Source organism: Prionailurus viverrinus, chromosome C1, assembly GCF_022837055.1.
Source record: "Prionailurus viverrinus isolate Anna chromosome C1, UM_Priviv_1.0, whole genome shotgun sequence".
In the NCBI taxonomy this organism is placed as follows: domain Eukaryota; kingdom Metazoa; phylum Chordata; class Mammalia; order Carnivora; family Felidae; genus Prionailurus; species Prionailurus viverrinus.
Window position 1 is genome coordinate 112,379,944 of NC_062568.1, and position 13,095 is coordinate 112,393,038.

The 13,095-nt window shown below is 43.6% G+C and overlaps 1 protein-coding gene across 2 annotated transcripts in view; it reads left to right on the plus strand.

Annotated features, from left to right (window-relative positions):
- TBX15 (T-box transcription factor 15) overlaps window positions 1–13,095 on the plus strand; it is a 101,909-nt gene that overhangs the window by 65,905 nt on the left and 22,909 nt on the right. For both annotated transcript variants that reach the window (XM_047871309.1, XM_047871308.1), the window contains exon 6: window positions 9,744–9,808. In XM_047871309.1, coding sequence (XP_047727265.1) covers window positions 9,744–9,808 — 65 coding nt within the window. The remainder of the gene's footprint in view (window positions 1–9,743; window positions 9,809–13,095) is intronic.

Here is a 13,095-nt window from a genome sequence, read left to right on the forward strand (position 1 = left end):
CATTCCTTCCCTCTTCTCTGCAACTTTCTGTGTATCCCTGCATCGGCTACATCAAAGTCATCAAGCCTCTCCAGCTCCACTGAAGACCCAACTGCTTTCATTTACACTATCAGACTAAATTTACCTCTATGTGATCACCAGCCACACCCTAACATCTGTGTTTTGATGTCAGCAATATGTTCCTTCATTCCATAAATATTCTAGAACTTACAATATTGCACGTTTAGTAGGGAGATCGAGCAGGTGAAGACTTATTTCTCCACAAGGAAAGAAGAGTTTGAGTTGAGTGAAAGACACGTAAATACACAAGGATAAAACAGTGGACTAATTGAATGACAGAGACGTGGAGAGGGTGCTTTTGGGTTTGGGGAATGAGGGATGTTTTCCCGGAGGAGTCGATGCTTTCTCTGATGTTGAGACGTGCATAAAAATTGGCCAGACTAATGGGGGAAGTATGTGGGGACGGGGCATAGGGAGAGGGGGAGAGATGGTGAGTCTGCAATCGTTGTTGGCATTCTAGACAATGTTCTTGTTTTGAGGAGGGTGGCTAGATGGATCTACAAGTGATTTCACTTTATGCAATTCCCGACAGTTGCATGTGAATTTTGTTTTTGTAAATTAGAGTGTATTTCATCTTTTGACAATTTGTCTCATCAATAGGATCCTGCAGTGACTCCCTTTCTGAAAATAAGAGTTTTCACTTGCTTATTTTAATATGCCTGCATATTTTTATTTTGGGCCTGCTTGGAGCAAAATGAACTTTCTACCACAACACTCAATACCTTTCGTACTTGGATACTATGCTTAGTGCTCTAAGAAAGAAATAGAGGAAAAATAATCATTTACTAAATATTATTGAGTGCTTACTGTGTGTCATGCAAGTGAAAGTGATATAATCTTTGGTTCATAGAGAAAGAATATTTTAATCTTTCTTTTTTTTTATTTTTATTTTTTTTTTTTATTTTTGGGACAGAGAGAGAGGGAGACACAGAATCGGAAACAGGCTCCAGGCTCCGAGCCATCAGCTCAGAGCCTGACGCGGGGCTCAAACTCACGGACCGCGAGATCGTGACCTGGCTGAAGTTGGACGCTTAACCGACTGCGCCACCCAGGCGCCCCTATTTTAATCTTTCATAGCGCATTTGGATAAGACTTTTTAGATGTTCTTTGCCTCCAGAGGCATTTGATATACAACAACCCCTTAGTCTGGTAGACAAGTACTGTCTGCTTGCTGGGCTTTCTCAGCAGCTGTAAAGCATTCCCAACTTCAGATTTTCCTGGTGGATGCCACATCTGATCTAAAGTAGAGGAAGAGTTTTAGTGTGCTTTGGGTGCTACTTAAAAACTATTGAACCCTCTCAAACGCCTTAGATAGTAAAAGAGCAGAGGCCATCGAGGGTCCTTACAGGAAACTTTCATAATCAGAAAATTTTTTGCAAACTCTGAAACAAGATAGAGCATCAATATAGACATGCCCGTTGCAGCGACTGGGACCTTGGGATTAACTGTGGTTCAGGAGAGGGGGAGCACGAGTCTAAGTTCTTTGAGTCACTGATTGGACTTTTTTCCAAAACACTCACCCACCATCTTAATCATTAGTTTCTCATGAAGGCAGAGATTGTGGCAACAAATACTACAACTTCAGAATTTAGTGTGTGCAGCAAACTAGGACACTGGCGAATGAACATTCTACTGCCTCGCCGAGATCGGTTGTAGAGGCTAATAGGGTCAGTACTGTGACCCAAGCTGAAATTAGAAAGCCACAACTCACTGTGACAATAAAAGAAGAGCTAACAGGGAAGCCTGAAATCCCTTGCACTTTTCTACCTTCTTTCATAGACAGCGTTCCCGTGTCTGAGTACATTCTACTTGTATGAATATTTTGTCTTTTTCTGGACCGGGTGGGGGGGGCAGTGGTGGTTTGCTGGGGGCAGGACACCATGATTAACTTCATGGCATTCAGTGGCAGACATACCTGGCTTGATTTCTGACCTTTCCACTGACAAACTGTATGACCTTGAACAAGGTTCTTAACCCCTTTCACTCGTGTTTCCTGGTCTGAAAATGTCCTGGCCTCATCGAGTTAGTGACGAGGACTCGATGAGGGAACACGCGTCAAGTTGCTGACGCAAACCTGGCATCTGATTCATAGCAGTCAGCCTGAATTGGTAAACAGCTGGGTCTGCACAGGCATGAAGGGGAGTGGCGAGTAGAGGCAATTTTACAGAATAGATTGCTCGTTAAGGAGAAAGTGGATCGTTGGGAGTTGGAGGACGTGCATTGGCTCTTGAAGGGATTATAACCAATAGGCAACTACTTTGATCTTTCTGTTCTCAAGTCACGTTGGTGAATTCATGATGTGCTGACATTCAAAATAGATGAGTCACACATACTCAGTTCTGTGCAGTTTGAAATCAAGATAACAGCTTTTGCCTGTTTAACAAGTCTCACATCAACAGGCACGATTATTTAACATTCCCTTTGGCTGTGTAGATATGATTTCATATAACACAGTGTCTCCTAATAAAGCAAACTAACCTCAGGTCTCTCCCCCAGGCATCTTGGGGTCTGCATCCTGTTACCTAGCAATAATTTTCAGACTTGTCATGAAGATGCCGGGTAGTATAAACTATTCTCTTTTGTGAGCTATATCACCTACTACTGTTTTTATCTCCCTCAACTTTCTTGAATGGGAATGATTAATATTTTATGGCAAAAGTATTTACCTCATGTATTTCTTTTTAAGGGAATGGTTAGGAGGCCTGTGAGAGAGGAAAGAGGAAAAGTCAGTGGGCAGGGGGTGGGTGGGGGGTCCTCACTGTTCTCAGGAACTCAATGAAGGAAGGACAATGGAAGGAATGGAATTGAAGTGAAATGTTATTCAGTCAGATTCAGGCAGTGTCCTTTCCTGGATAGGGAAGGACAGCAGTGGCCTAGGCATTTAGAGACTTGGGTTTTTGTCCTAAGTGTCCCACTAGCTATCTGTGTCACTCTGAGCAAGGTATTCTCTTTCTGGGCTTCGATTTCTTCTTCAGGAAAACGAGCAATTGGCCTGTGTTTTCTAAGTTCTCTGTTAGCTCTGAAATCGTAATTTCTTCCTCTTTTTTTTCTGCATGATTTTTAATGAGGGTTGGAAACAATTTCTTGTTTTCAGGCAGAGCCAGTCAACACACACAAGTATTAAAAATTATTAGAATGTTCATGTCTGTCAACTATTTAGTAACCTCCACAACGGTCTAGACCAACAGAGTTGTAGCAAGTCCACACTTGAAAGGCGGGAACTTGGTGTTTTGTTGCTGGTCAGCAAAATATTCCAAGCGATACTGTTCATTGTCACTCCTCCTAGCCCTCTCCTTTGTTAAGGTCTATCTCCTCTTGGCTTCTATCTCGTCAGCCAGACCAGCTGGACACCTGACTCTCCACACGTCCGATCTGCCATTACGCTGTGTTGCTTCTACTAGTGGAATATCTTCTACTTTCTACTCTCATTGCTTGTGCCCTCGTTCTGGACCTGCCCTCCCTCCAGCTTAGGCTGTGGTGACAGCTTCCAGCTGAGTCACCTGGACTGCACGCTTAATGTCTCATGAGCCATCACGTATATTCACTGAGGGATGGATCTTCCTAGAGCACAGTTCTGATTGCATCCTTTCTCTGTCACTAATTGTCTATGACTCCCCAGCGCCTAAGGGAGTAAAGCCCGAGATCCCAAGTCTTCCTATTAAGGTCCTCTGCAGCTAGTTACCAGCTACATTTCTAGGCTCACTTTCCGCTCGTCTTCGTCATGCATCCACAAGAGTTCAGCGGTCTGGTTTGAGTTTTACCATGGTTTGCGCTTTGTAGCCGCCCTGCTTTTGCTCGTGCTGTTGTCTTTCCAGGAATGACCTCTCCGTTCCTCTTTGTCTAGATTCCTTCCACTCTTCAAGTTTGGTACAGATACAAACCCTCCTAACATTCCCTCCTACAACATCCCTTACATTTTTCAGCTGCAGGTGAGCTCTCCTTCATTGAACTGTTAGTGTGCTGTCCCTCTCTCATGACCCCATCACCAGGTCAGGGGTGAAAAGACTCAGGTTCTAGACCCAGCTCTGTAGCTGAAGGATTGTACTGCCTGTGACAAATCACTCCACCTCAGAATTCTCGTTTGGGAGTTGATGGTTTGCTCTGAATCGGTGCTTCTCAGCCACCAGTCTATGGAGAAATTTTTCATAATCCATTGCAAGATGTAACAATAAAGACAGTATAGGGCCGTTTTATACCTGTATGCATTCATTTAAATAGACCATATGTGAATTTGTCCTTTTCACTTTTTTTGATACTAAAATGTCATTTATTTTATAAAATAATGATGGCAGGAGGTAGTAGATAGATGTAGCTCTTTTCGTTTGGTAGAATAAAGAACTGGAATATCAATGTTGATCCCTCAAATGTTTGGGGGGGTATTAAAATTGGCCTGAAGCCCAGAAACCACTAATTATGAAGAAGGACCCTTCCATCTCCATAATGCTAAGGTATTTGTGTCTATCTCATAGTGCACAGCACTGAATGTGTGCCTGGAAAAGGACTGCATGAATAATTAGCCAACACACCTTCACTACCAGTTTCCTTACAAATCTGTGGTTCGCTTCTTTGGATATAAGTAGTAGTGAAATGTGAAGAAAGAGTTTCTATTTTCATAAAATATCTTATGCTTTTCTTTCCCCCTTCCCATCCCTTCCTCCCACCCTTGCTGACTGACCCGTAGACTCCCAGGGCTGCTAGCATACTGAAGTTATTATTACTATTATTTGCTCTTGGAGTGCCAACTTGGCAGGCCTAAGGCAGAGAGGAGGGTACGCCATGCCCAGAATCTCATCGTGGAGAATAAAGTGGTAGAGGTGGGAATAAAGGCGACTCTGCGCTTTATGCTTTTTCTTGGAAGAAGCTGACGCCAGCATGTCCTCATGGAATTAGCAGGAAATTTCCATTGCAGAGTCTTTGTCTTCTCTAAGGGGAAAAGACTGCTGAACCTTGATTTTTTTCCCCCCCAAACAGGAAACTAGATTTCAAAAAGACACAGCCCTGTTCTCCTCAGGTAACACAGTCTTATTTCTTGATGAGAATTGGCTACACGAACCAGATCGGAAGTCTGAAACCACAGCCAGGTCTGTGTAAGCAAATCCAATAGGAGTTCTGAGCTGCTCATTATGTACTGAACTATCGAGCCAGTTGTGTTCTCACGTTCCAATCGAGTCAGTGCAGAGGATTTTTTATTTTTTATTTTTATATGGGCTAAGTTTTTTTTTCTTCCCTGATGAACACCCTTCAAGCAATATAGTAAAAAAAAAAAAAGAATAACTAAGAGAGTGTTCATAAGGGAAGGCCTTTTCAGCCTTGATATTGTAAAATCATACTCAGGATATCGAAGTTTCCTTTTCTTTGTGGGTTGTGCTGTTTATGTCTACGCTGTGTACCGTGAGGCGTCCCTCATTTAGTAATTGCCTTGGCGAAAGGTCAGTGAAAATTATTCAAACCAATGGTGGCAGGCCAGCAGCCACCTCTTCGTGTGCTACAGCCCCCAGTGACACAGACTCTACCAATCAGTAGAAGGTCGTGGAAATCAAATCAGTGAGGAAAAACGCTTCCCCAACCTCTGGACTTTCCATGCCTCCTCGTTATCATTGGACCAAGTTTGAACATGACCGCTGTAGAATAGCTTTGGATATACGGAGAGTTACTAATCGACCTCTCGTTCTGCCTGGTGGGACATTGAAGACTCTCGTCTGCAGTGCTGCAGTGAAAGCAGATAGAATCAAGGGAGTTGTTTGGTCTGTGTTCTCTAGGGCCGGTTACCGCTCTGGCGCTGGTGATTCCTGTTTTCCACATTATTCATTCATGCTCTCACGCACTCATTCATTCGTTGAACACAAATAGCGTGTCATGTTCAGTTCTTGATAAAATGATATATGAAATGGATGCGGTTCCTACCTGAAAGCACCCTGTTTGGAGGGATGATCAAGGAACATCTCTCTCAGGAGATAACATTTGGACTGAGACTCATGACTAGGCAGCAGCTGTGTAAAGAGTAAAGAACATTTTCGTCTGGGGGTTGAGTGAGCGTGAGGGGTCTGAGCAGGGAAGGGCCTTGGCACTTTCCAGCACTCAGAGCAGCTTGAGCTTGGCGGGAGCCTGTGGCCCAGGCGTAGAGGAGTGTGGGTGGGGATGGAGAGCTAGGCAGGGGCCACGCCGGGCCCGCAAGTCCAGCCAAGGAGTTTGGATTTGGTTCTGAGGGGGGTGGTAACCACTGAAGAGAATGACACGATCTATGTACATGTTCACAAAGACCACTTTGGTGGCTGTGTAGAGAAGAGAGATCAGTTTAAAGGTTATGTAGAGTAGTTTAGTGAAAAGATGGCGGTGTATTGGTGGAAGGTGGGGAGGTGGAGACTGACAGCCATATTTGGGTCTAATTGATAAACAGAACTATGGAGTAGAGTTGAAAATTATTCCAGTGAGCCTTCTGCACTATCCCAGATGGCCACATGTGTGGCGTGTGTGCAGAGGCGGCAGGGGTCGTGAGTCCTCAAGTGGTTACTTGTGGGTCCCTGTGCTGTGGTCCTCACTGGCCTCTGCTGGTGGCTGTCATTATCTGCTCTCGACCTTGGGTCCTTTGTGTGGACATGCTCTACTGAGAGAAGACTACTCAGCTTGTGCTTTTGTGTTTTTGCCTCAGTTGGACCTCCTGGGCCTCCCTGGCTGGCCCCGCCTCCCCGCAGGGCTCGTCTAGGTCCTCTGGTTCCTGCCTAGGCTGTAGCACCTTGTGGTTAGGGCCACCCTGCCTTCCCTGGCATGGCAGGTGAGGACCTCTGAGTCCCTGACCCCCCATGGAAGGGCAATAGGAGGCCTGCAGATGCTAGCTTGGGCCTCTCTCTCTTCCTGACTCATCAGACCAGGCGGCATTTTCACTTCGATGCGGCCAGCCCTATGTATGTATGGAGGTGGCCCTGCCAGGCTTCCTGTTTTTCCCTACTCCACTGGGGTGCGAGGGGAAGACCTTTTACTTCTCTTTCCACTTGATACGAATTCATCTTGTGTCACATCCTTGTCTTCCGCAGGACAGCAGGCTTTATGGCCCAGCTGTCATTCGCATCCCTTCCTATGCTATATGAGATATTCACAAGATCTGAGGCTACCAGGCTGGCTCTCCATATGGGAACTGTGGGCCTATGGATTTATTGAGGTTGAGAATACATTGGTTTGTTCCTCCAAATTATTGTCCTTGTTACACTTGGTATTGGTAGGCACGGCCAAAGTTGTCAGCACCAGCATTAACTGGGGTCATAGTTTGGCTTATATTGTTAAATGGCTCTCTTCTGCCTGTAGGGTGTGTAAATGCCTAAGCAGGGCAATGAGGGCTTTCTGTGATAGGGCCTGAGGGCAGCCTCTAGCTGTCTCTCGCTGCCCCTCTTCTCCTACCCCATGCCCTGGCCTAATTGGACTTCTCAGTGTTTTTCCAGTATGCTTCATTCATTCATTCATGCTTCTATACCTCGGTGCACTGGCTTATGTAGGACATTTCTTAGTAAATGCTTCCCTTGTTCCTTTCTCCCCTTTTTGCATGTTTCATGAAAATCCTACACATCCTTCAAGGCCTGGTTCATGTGCTATATCTGAGAGATAGCCTCAGAGACCTTCAACTTGGACCCATTGCTACTTCCTCTTATGTTCTTACGGCACTTTGCCTTTGTTGTGAACCTTATCAATTTCTGTTTTGTGTTGGTGTGTATATCTGCTTTTTACTTCTAGATTAGAAGCTTCTGTCTGGGGGGGAAGGCCAGACAATACATAGCCAAATACGGACTATATATCACTATCACCTATGCATCTTGTCACCTTGCTTTGCACACAAAGGCACTTGATAATCAACAAATAATGAGTATACACTACATAAAGCTCTGTAAATCTCACATTAAAAGCTTTGAAACAAGTATAGAGGTGCTGTTTTTCCTAACATTTGGTGGCATTTTTCTATTAAATCGCCATGCAGACCTCTTGGCTTGAGATAGAATGAGCTGTGGCAAACAGGTTTTCAACCTTTTCTCCCAGGCCCATGAAATAGAATGTCATTTTATTTACAGGGGCCTGTGGAGGCCCCCCAAACATGGCAGCACAATCATATATCAGGAGCCCCTATCATAAATGAGCCGGACAGGATAAGCCAACTTGAAAGAGAAAATAAAATATTATAACCCCAACTTGAAAAGAAAATATGGTGTGTGGTTTATTGCTGCGGATTATGGAGGAAGAAAGAACGGATTTTAAGTCAAAAACAGAAAAGCAGTGACAGTCTTTAAACGCAATACAATATTCACAGGCAGACACTAGACTTTAGAAAGCCAAAGGCTTCAGGCTCCTGCTCTGGTCTATAAAATAGATGTAAAATTGCTTTTGCTACATTATTAGTGCTACATTATTAGTGTGCCATTCTAGAGGCAAGGACTGTTTTAGGGGAAAAAAATTAACTTTGATACTTTCAAGTCAGAGTCTGTTGGTTGGAATCTCACGTTGCATTTTAAAGACCTTTAAAGACTGCGGCTTTGGGAAATTCCACTCTGACAAAGTGAGCCAAAGAGGGACTTGGAAAGACTTGCTCCATAAGAAATAACTGTAGCCATCCTAGTTGATAAGGTCTGCAATGAGCAGAAATGGGAAGGTGGTCTTAAATAATGAGATTCCCTCTGTGTAGAATTACCTTCCGTTGAGAGTGCCTTTCATCCTTTCCTGAGCTCCCTCGCCCCCACCCCTAAGTCTCTGTTGCTTGAAGGTAGTGAGTCATTCACATCTGGTTTAGACACAAAGATCTCGAAAGGGCCTCCCATGACCAAGGCTGAGAGCGGAAACGAAAGAGCACATGTGGAATTTGTTGGTCAGGCTTGGTCTAGTCTGGAGGCATGAGGGTGATGTGTCCAAACCTCGCCGAGTTCGAGGGGACTGAGGTCAGATGCAGTAGGCAGGGACTTCTGCACTGAAGTGGAGTTTGAGCCAGATGCTCCAGAGGACCTGCCCAACCTGGGCCACACAGTGGTTTGTGTCTTCTGATTTGCTTGTGAGCCTTGGAGACTGGAAGAAATGCACTGTAGCCAGCTCCCTTGAGTCCCCGTTTGCAGATTTTGCCTTGGGTGCAACCTTGATGAAGGTCTAGCTGCTTTTTGTGTCTTTTACAAGACCACTTTAGGTCATTAAATGAATGATCTCTAGGGACAGGGAAGGGGCAACTTAAGTGAGATGGGATGTGCAATTATTTGGGTCTTTCAGGCTGAGGCAGTTGTCTGGTGCCCTCATTTCACTGGATTGGATTGAATCCATTCATTCATTATTTACTCGCTCAGCAAACACTTTTCAGGTGCTCCCTGTGTGTCATGTTCCATGGACTTAACCATCGCCCAGTTTTCCATTTCCATGCCTTTGTTTGTCTAGGCAAATGATTTAGCCTCTTTGGGGGGGGGGGCAGGAAAGGTGAGCAGAGGAGTTTACAGTCACATACCGGGAAAACCTGGGTTTTTTAGGGAGAAGTGTGTCAGCGGGGTCAGACATCTGTGTGCCAGGCCCGAGTCCTATCTCCATTTCAATTTAAATCTCAAACTTAATGGAAACTAAATAAAAACAAGAGCCATTACTAACAGAGTGATTTTTGTTATTTTTCTAGGAGCAACCGAAAAAGAAATCCGTTAATATAAACACAACTTATGTTTTTTGCTTGTTTCCAGATCACCAGATTAAAAATCGATCGAAACCCTTTTGCTAAAGGATTCAGAGATTCTGGAAGAAACAGGTAAGAATAATTGAGAAAGAGACTCACCGACATTTCTCTTCTATGTGACATTTCCCCCCCGGCTCCCCATGCGTGGCTTTTGGCTCCTACTTGTCGGAGACTGCTTGCGCGCTAGCCGCTCTGCTGACTCAGGCAAAGAGAAATGGACAGCTGATCCGAGGATCAAAGAGCTGTCCCCCAAAAGTTGAATTTTCCAACTTTCTGTTAACACACTGTACATCAATACTTGGTAATCCAGTCACTTAAAACAAATTTTATGGTGCTTTATTATCCTCAGAAGATTTTGCCACTTTTTCTGATAAGTGCATGGGTGGCTATAGCACTTACACTGACATCTCATTTATTTTGCGTTATCAGGAAACAAGGAATTGTGGACAAATAAAAATTATCAGAAAATTATTACCTTTAAAAATTTTTTTTTAAGTTTATTTTGGGAGAGAGACAGAGAAAGAGAGCATGAGCAGGGGAGGGGCAGAGAGAGTGAGAGAGAGAGAGAGAATCCCCAAGCAAGCTCTGCACCGTCAGCGTGGAGCCCAATGGGGGCTCGAACTCACAAACCATGAGATCGTGACCTGAGCTGAAATCGAGCGTCAAATGTTTAACCAACTGAGCCACCCAGGCGCCCAGGAAATTATTACCTTTAAGAGCTAAAACATTGGTAAGAAATTAGCCATTTTTCTCCTAAGACATGTTCCCAAAATATATTAGATGTTGCCTACCTTGATAAAGACAGTTTCTAAAACCCAACCTTTCCTGATGGCCCAGCATCATTAGGATTAGGTTGTCATATAGGGAAATTCTGAGGAACAGCTGACGTTTGAGGGACTGTTTGCTCTTATTGTAAGTGGACTTAGCGACATGGCATTTTTCTGGTTAATTCTGCTTCTGTCTAAATCCTTTGTTTCTCACCCTTCCTCTGTAAAATTAAAATCTGTTATCCAGAGAGCTAGGTGAGAGCTGAAATGGAAACACAGATCTACCTAAAGTTATGCAGTCAGAAAAATTCACTTTATATAAACTGTACTGAAACCACAAATGTGACACGCATGTTTTATAAAGTGTGCAGGTTAAGGGGTGCCTGGGTGGCTCAGTTGGTTAAGCGTCCAACTTCGGCTCAGGTCAGGATCTTACGGTTTGTGAGTTTGAGCCCCGTGTTCAGCTCTGTGCTGACAGCTCGGAGCCTAGAGCTGCTTCTGATTCTGTGTCTCCCTCTCTCTCTGCCCCTTCCCTGCTCCCTCTCTGTGTCTGTCAAAAATAATAAACATCAAAAAAATTTTAAAGTGTGCAGGCTTTGCAGTAACTATTTACATTAGTGTTCAGACATTTTCCTCATCCGGGGGGCATTTCTTTACATCGAAATGACACAGATTGTCAAGAGTTATCTGTGCTATTTTCCCTGCAAGAGTTTTCAGAGAAACTGTTTAGTATTATATTTAGAATCACTTCATGAACTTTATAGCACATTCTGTTAGAACCCAGATGTATGCTAAAAGTCATCTGTAGTGATCATTTCCTTCACAAAATGATTAATGGAAGCACTTCTTTTTTTAAAACATTATTTGCTTTTTAAAATTCTAGGATAATTAACGTATAGTGTTACCTTAGTTTCAGGTATACAGTATAGAGATTCAGCAATTCTATATATTACTCAGTGCTCATTGTGATAAGTATATTCTTCATCCCCTATGGAAGAACTTCTTTATGAAACTCTTTTTTTGTATATTTAAAATCCATTTAAATTTCTAGAAATTTTTATTTATCTCAGAATTTCTTGAGGTTACACCTATTGATTAAGGTAGAATTCAGTTGAACTTCTTTTTTTTTTTAATTTTTTTTTCAACGTTTATTTATTTTTGGGACAGAGAGAGACAGAGCATGAACGGGCGAGGGGCAGAGAGAGAGGGAGACACAGAATCGGAAACAGGCTCCAGGCTCTGAGCCATCAGCCCAGAGCTTGACGCGGGGCTCGAACTCACGGACCACGAGATTGTGACCTGGCTGAAGTCAGACGCTTAACCGACTGCGCCACCCAGGCGCCCCAAATTCAGTTGAACTTCTAGCTTGAAGATGACAAAAATTGAGTAATGTGTTCTAGATCAAGCAACTGGTTAGTGGTGTGGCCACACTAGAACTCAGGCATAAGGACTCCAGGCCAAATACTTTCCCTTTCAGGAAAGACCTTTGTCCTCAAAATGTAGCCAGTGAGGAATGGGTACTCTCTCTGCCAGTTAGTTTATATCCCATGTTCAGGTTACAGAACTTGCCTGTGAGCTGTTTCCCGTTGCTTCCTTTTCAGGGCTCTGCATTTTAGACTTACTGAGGACCTTGCTAGTGATGATGTTCTCAGAATAGAATTTGGCCTTTGATAAAGAAGTCTTTAGGGTATTTAAGATCTTTAGCTTAAGAGCCTGTGGCTGGATTTTGGGGGTTCTGTGAGTTCCCAGATACTATAAGGAAAATCGTGTGTGGATGAACAGGTATGCATTTTTCTTAGGAGAGGTCTCTAGCTTTCTCCAGATTTTTGGAAGGTTCTGTCACCAAAAGTTAAGAATTTCTGCCCTAGACACAGCTGGGGGTCAACCCTAATGACTTTCGTTATTCAACCACTTTCTCTTTCTTTCCTTCTGTATCTCCAGTGGCATTTAATTATGTGTTTATTTTCTTCTTGGCACTCCAAAGGTTGTTTTGATTTCTTCTTTGCCTTTTACTCCCATTGGAGTCCTTGTTTTTCTGAGGCCTGACCTAGGACAGAAAATTGGGATAGGCTGTATTGACCAGTGTTGCAGCTCTGTTCTAGGAATTGAAGCCACACTTCAGTCTTGGGAATAAGTCTACGTGTCTTGAAGCATTTGCCTTGGTTAGGAAGTTGTGATGACATCTTGGTTCAGGTCCTGAGATTCTCCTATCCCCTCACTGGGCTAGAAGGGAGTTAGACACATCATTTGGTCCTGGCCTGGGTCTGCTTTAGGGCTGGTGAATGTCTTACTGTTCAGACAGACAGTTATTTGTCTTCCCTAGTGGGCTACTCTTCTTTGTAAGGACTCCAGGAGGGCAGAACTATGGATCCTCATTAGCCCATTTCAGTGGCTTATTTATATATAATTTTTCTGGTAGCGTGGTGTTTCTTCGTTCTGTCCCATTAAAACCTGCAGGCTATTTTATTTTAAGTAATGTTAATAGTTATAGAAATGATCTCAGATCGAACACTTACTGTGTCCAAGATCTTTTACTTCCATGTTTTCTAATCTTTAAAATGACCTATATTTTGTGTATATTGTGGGAAACTG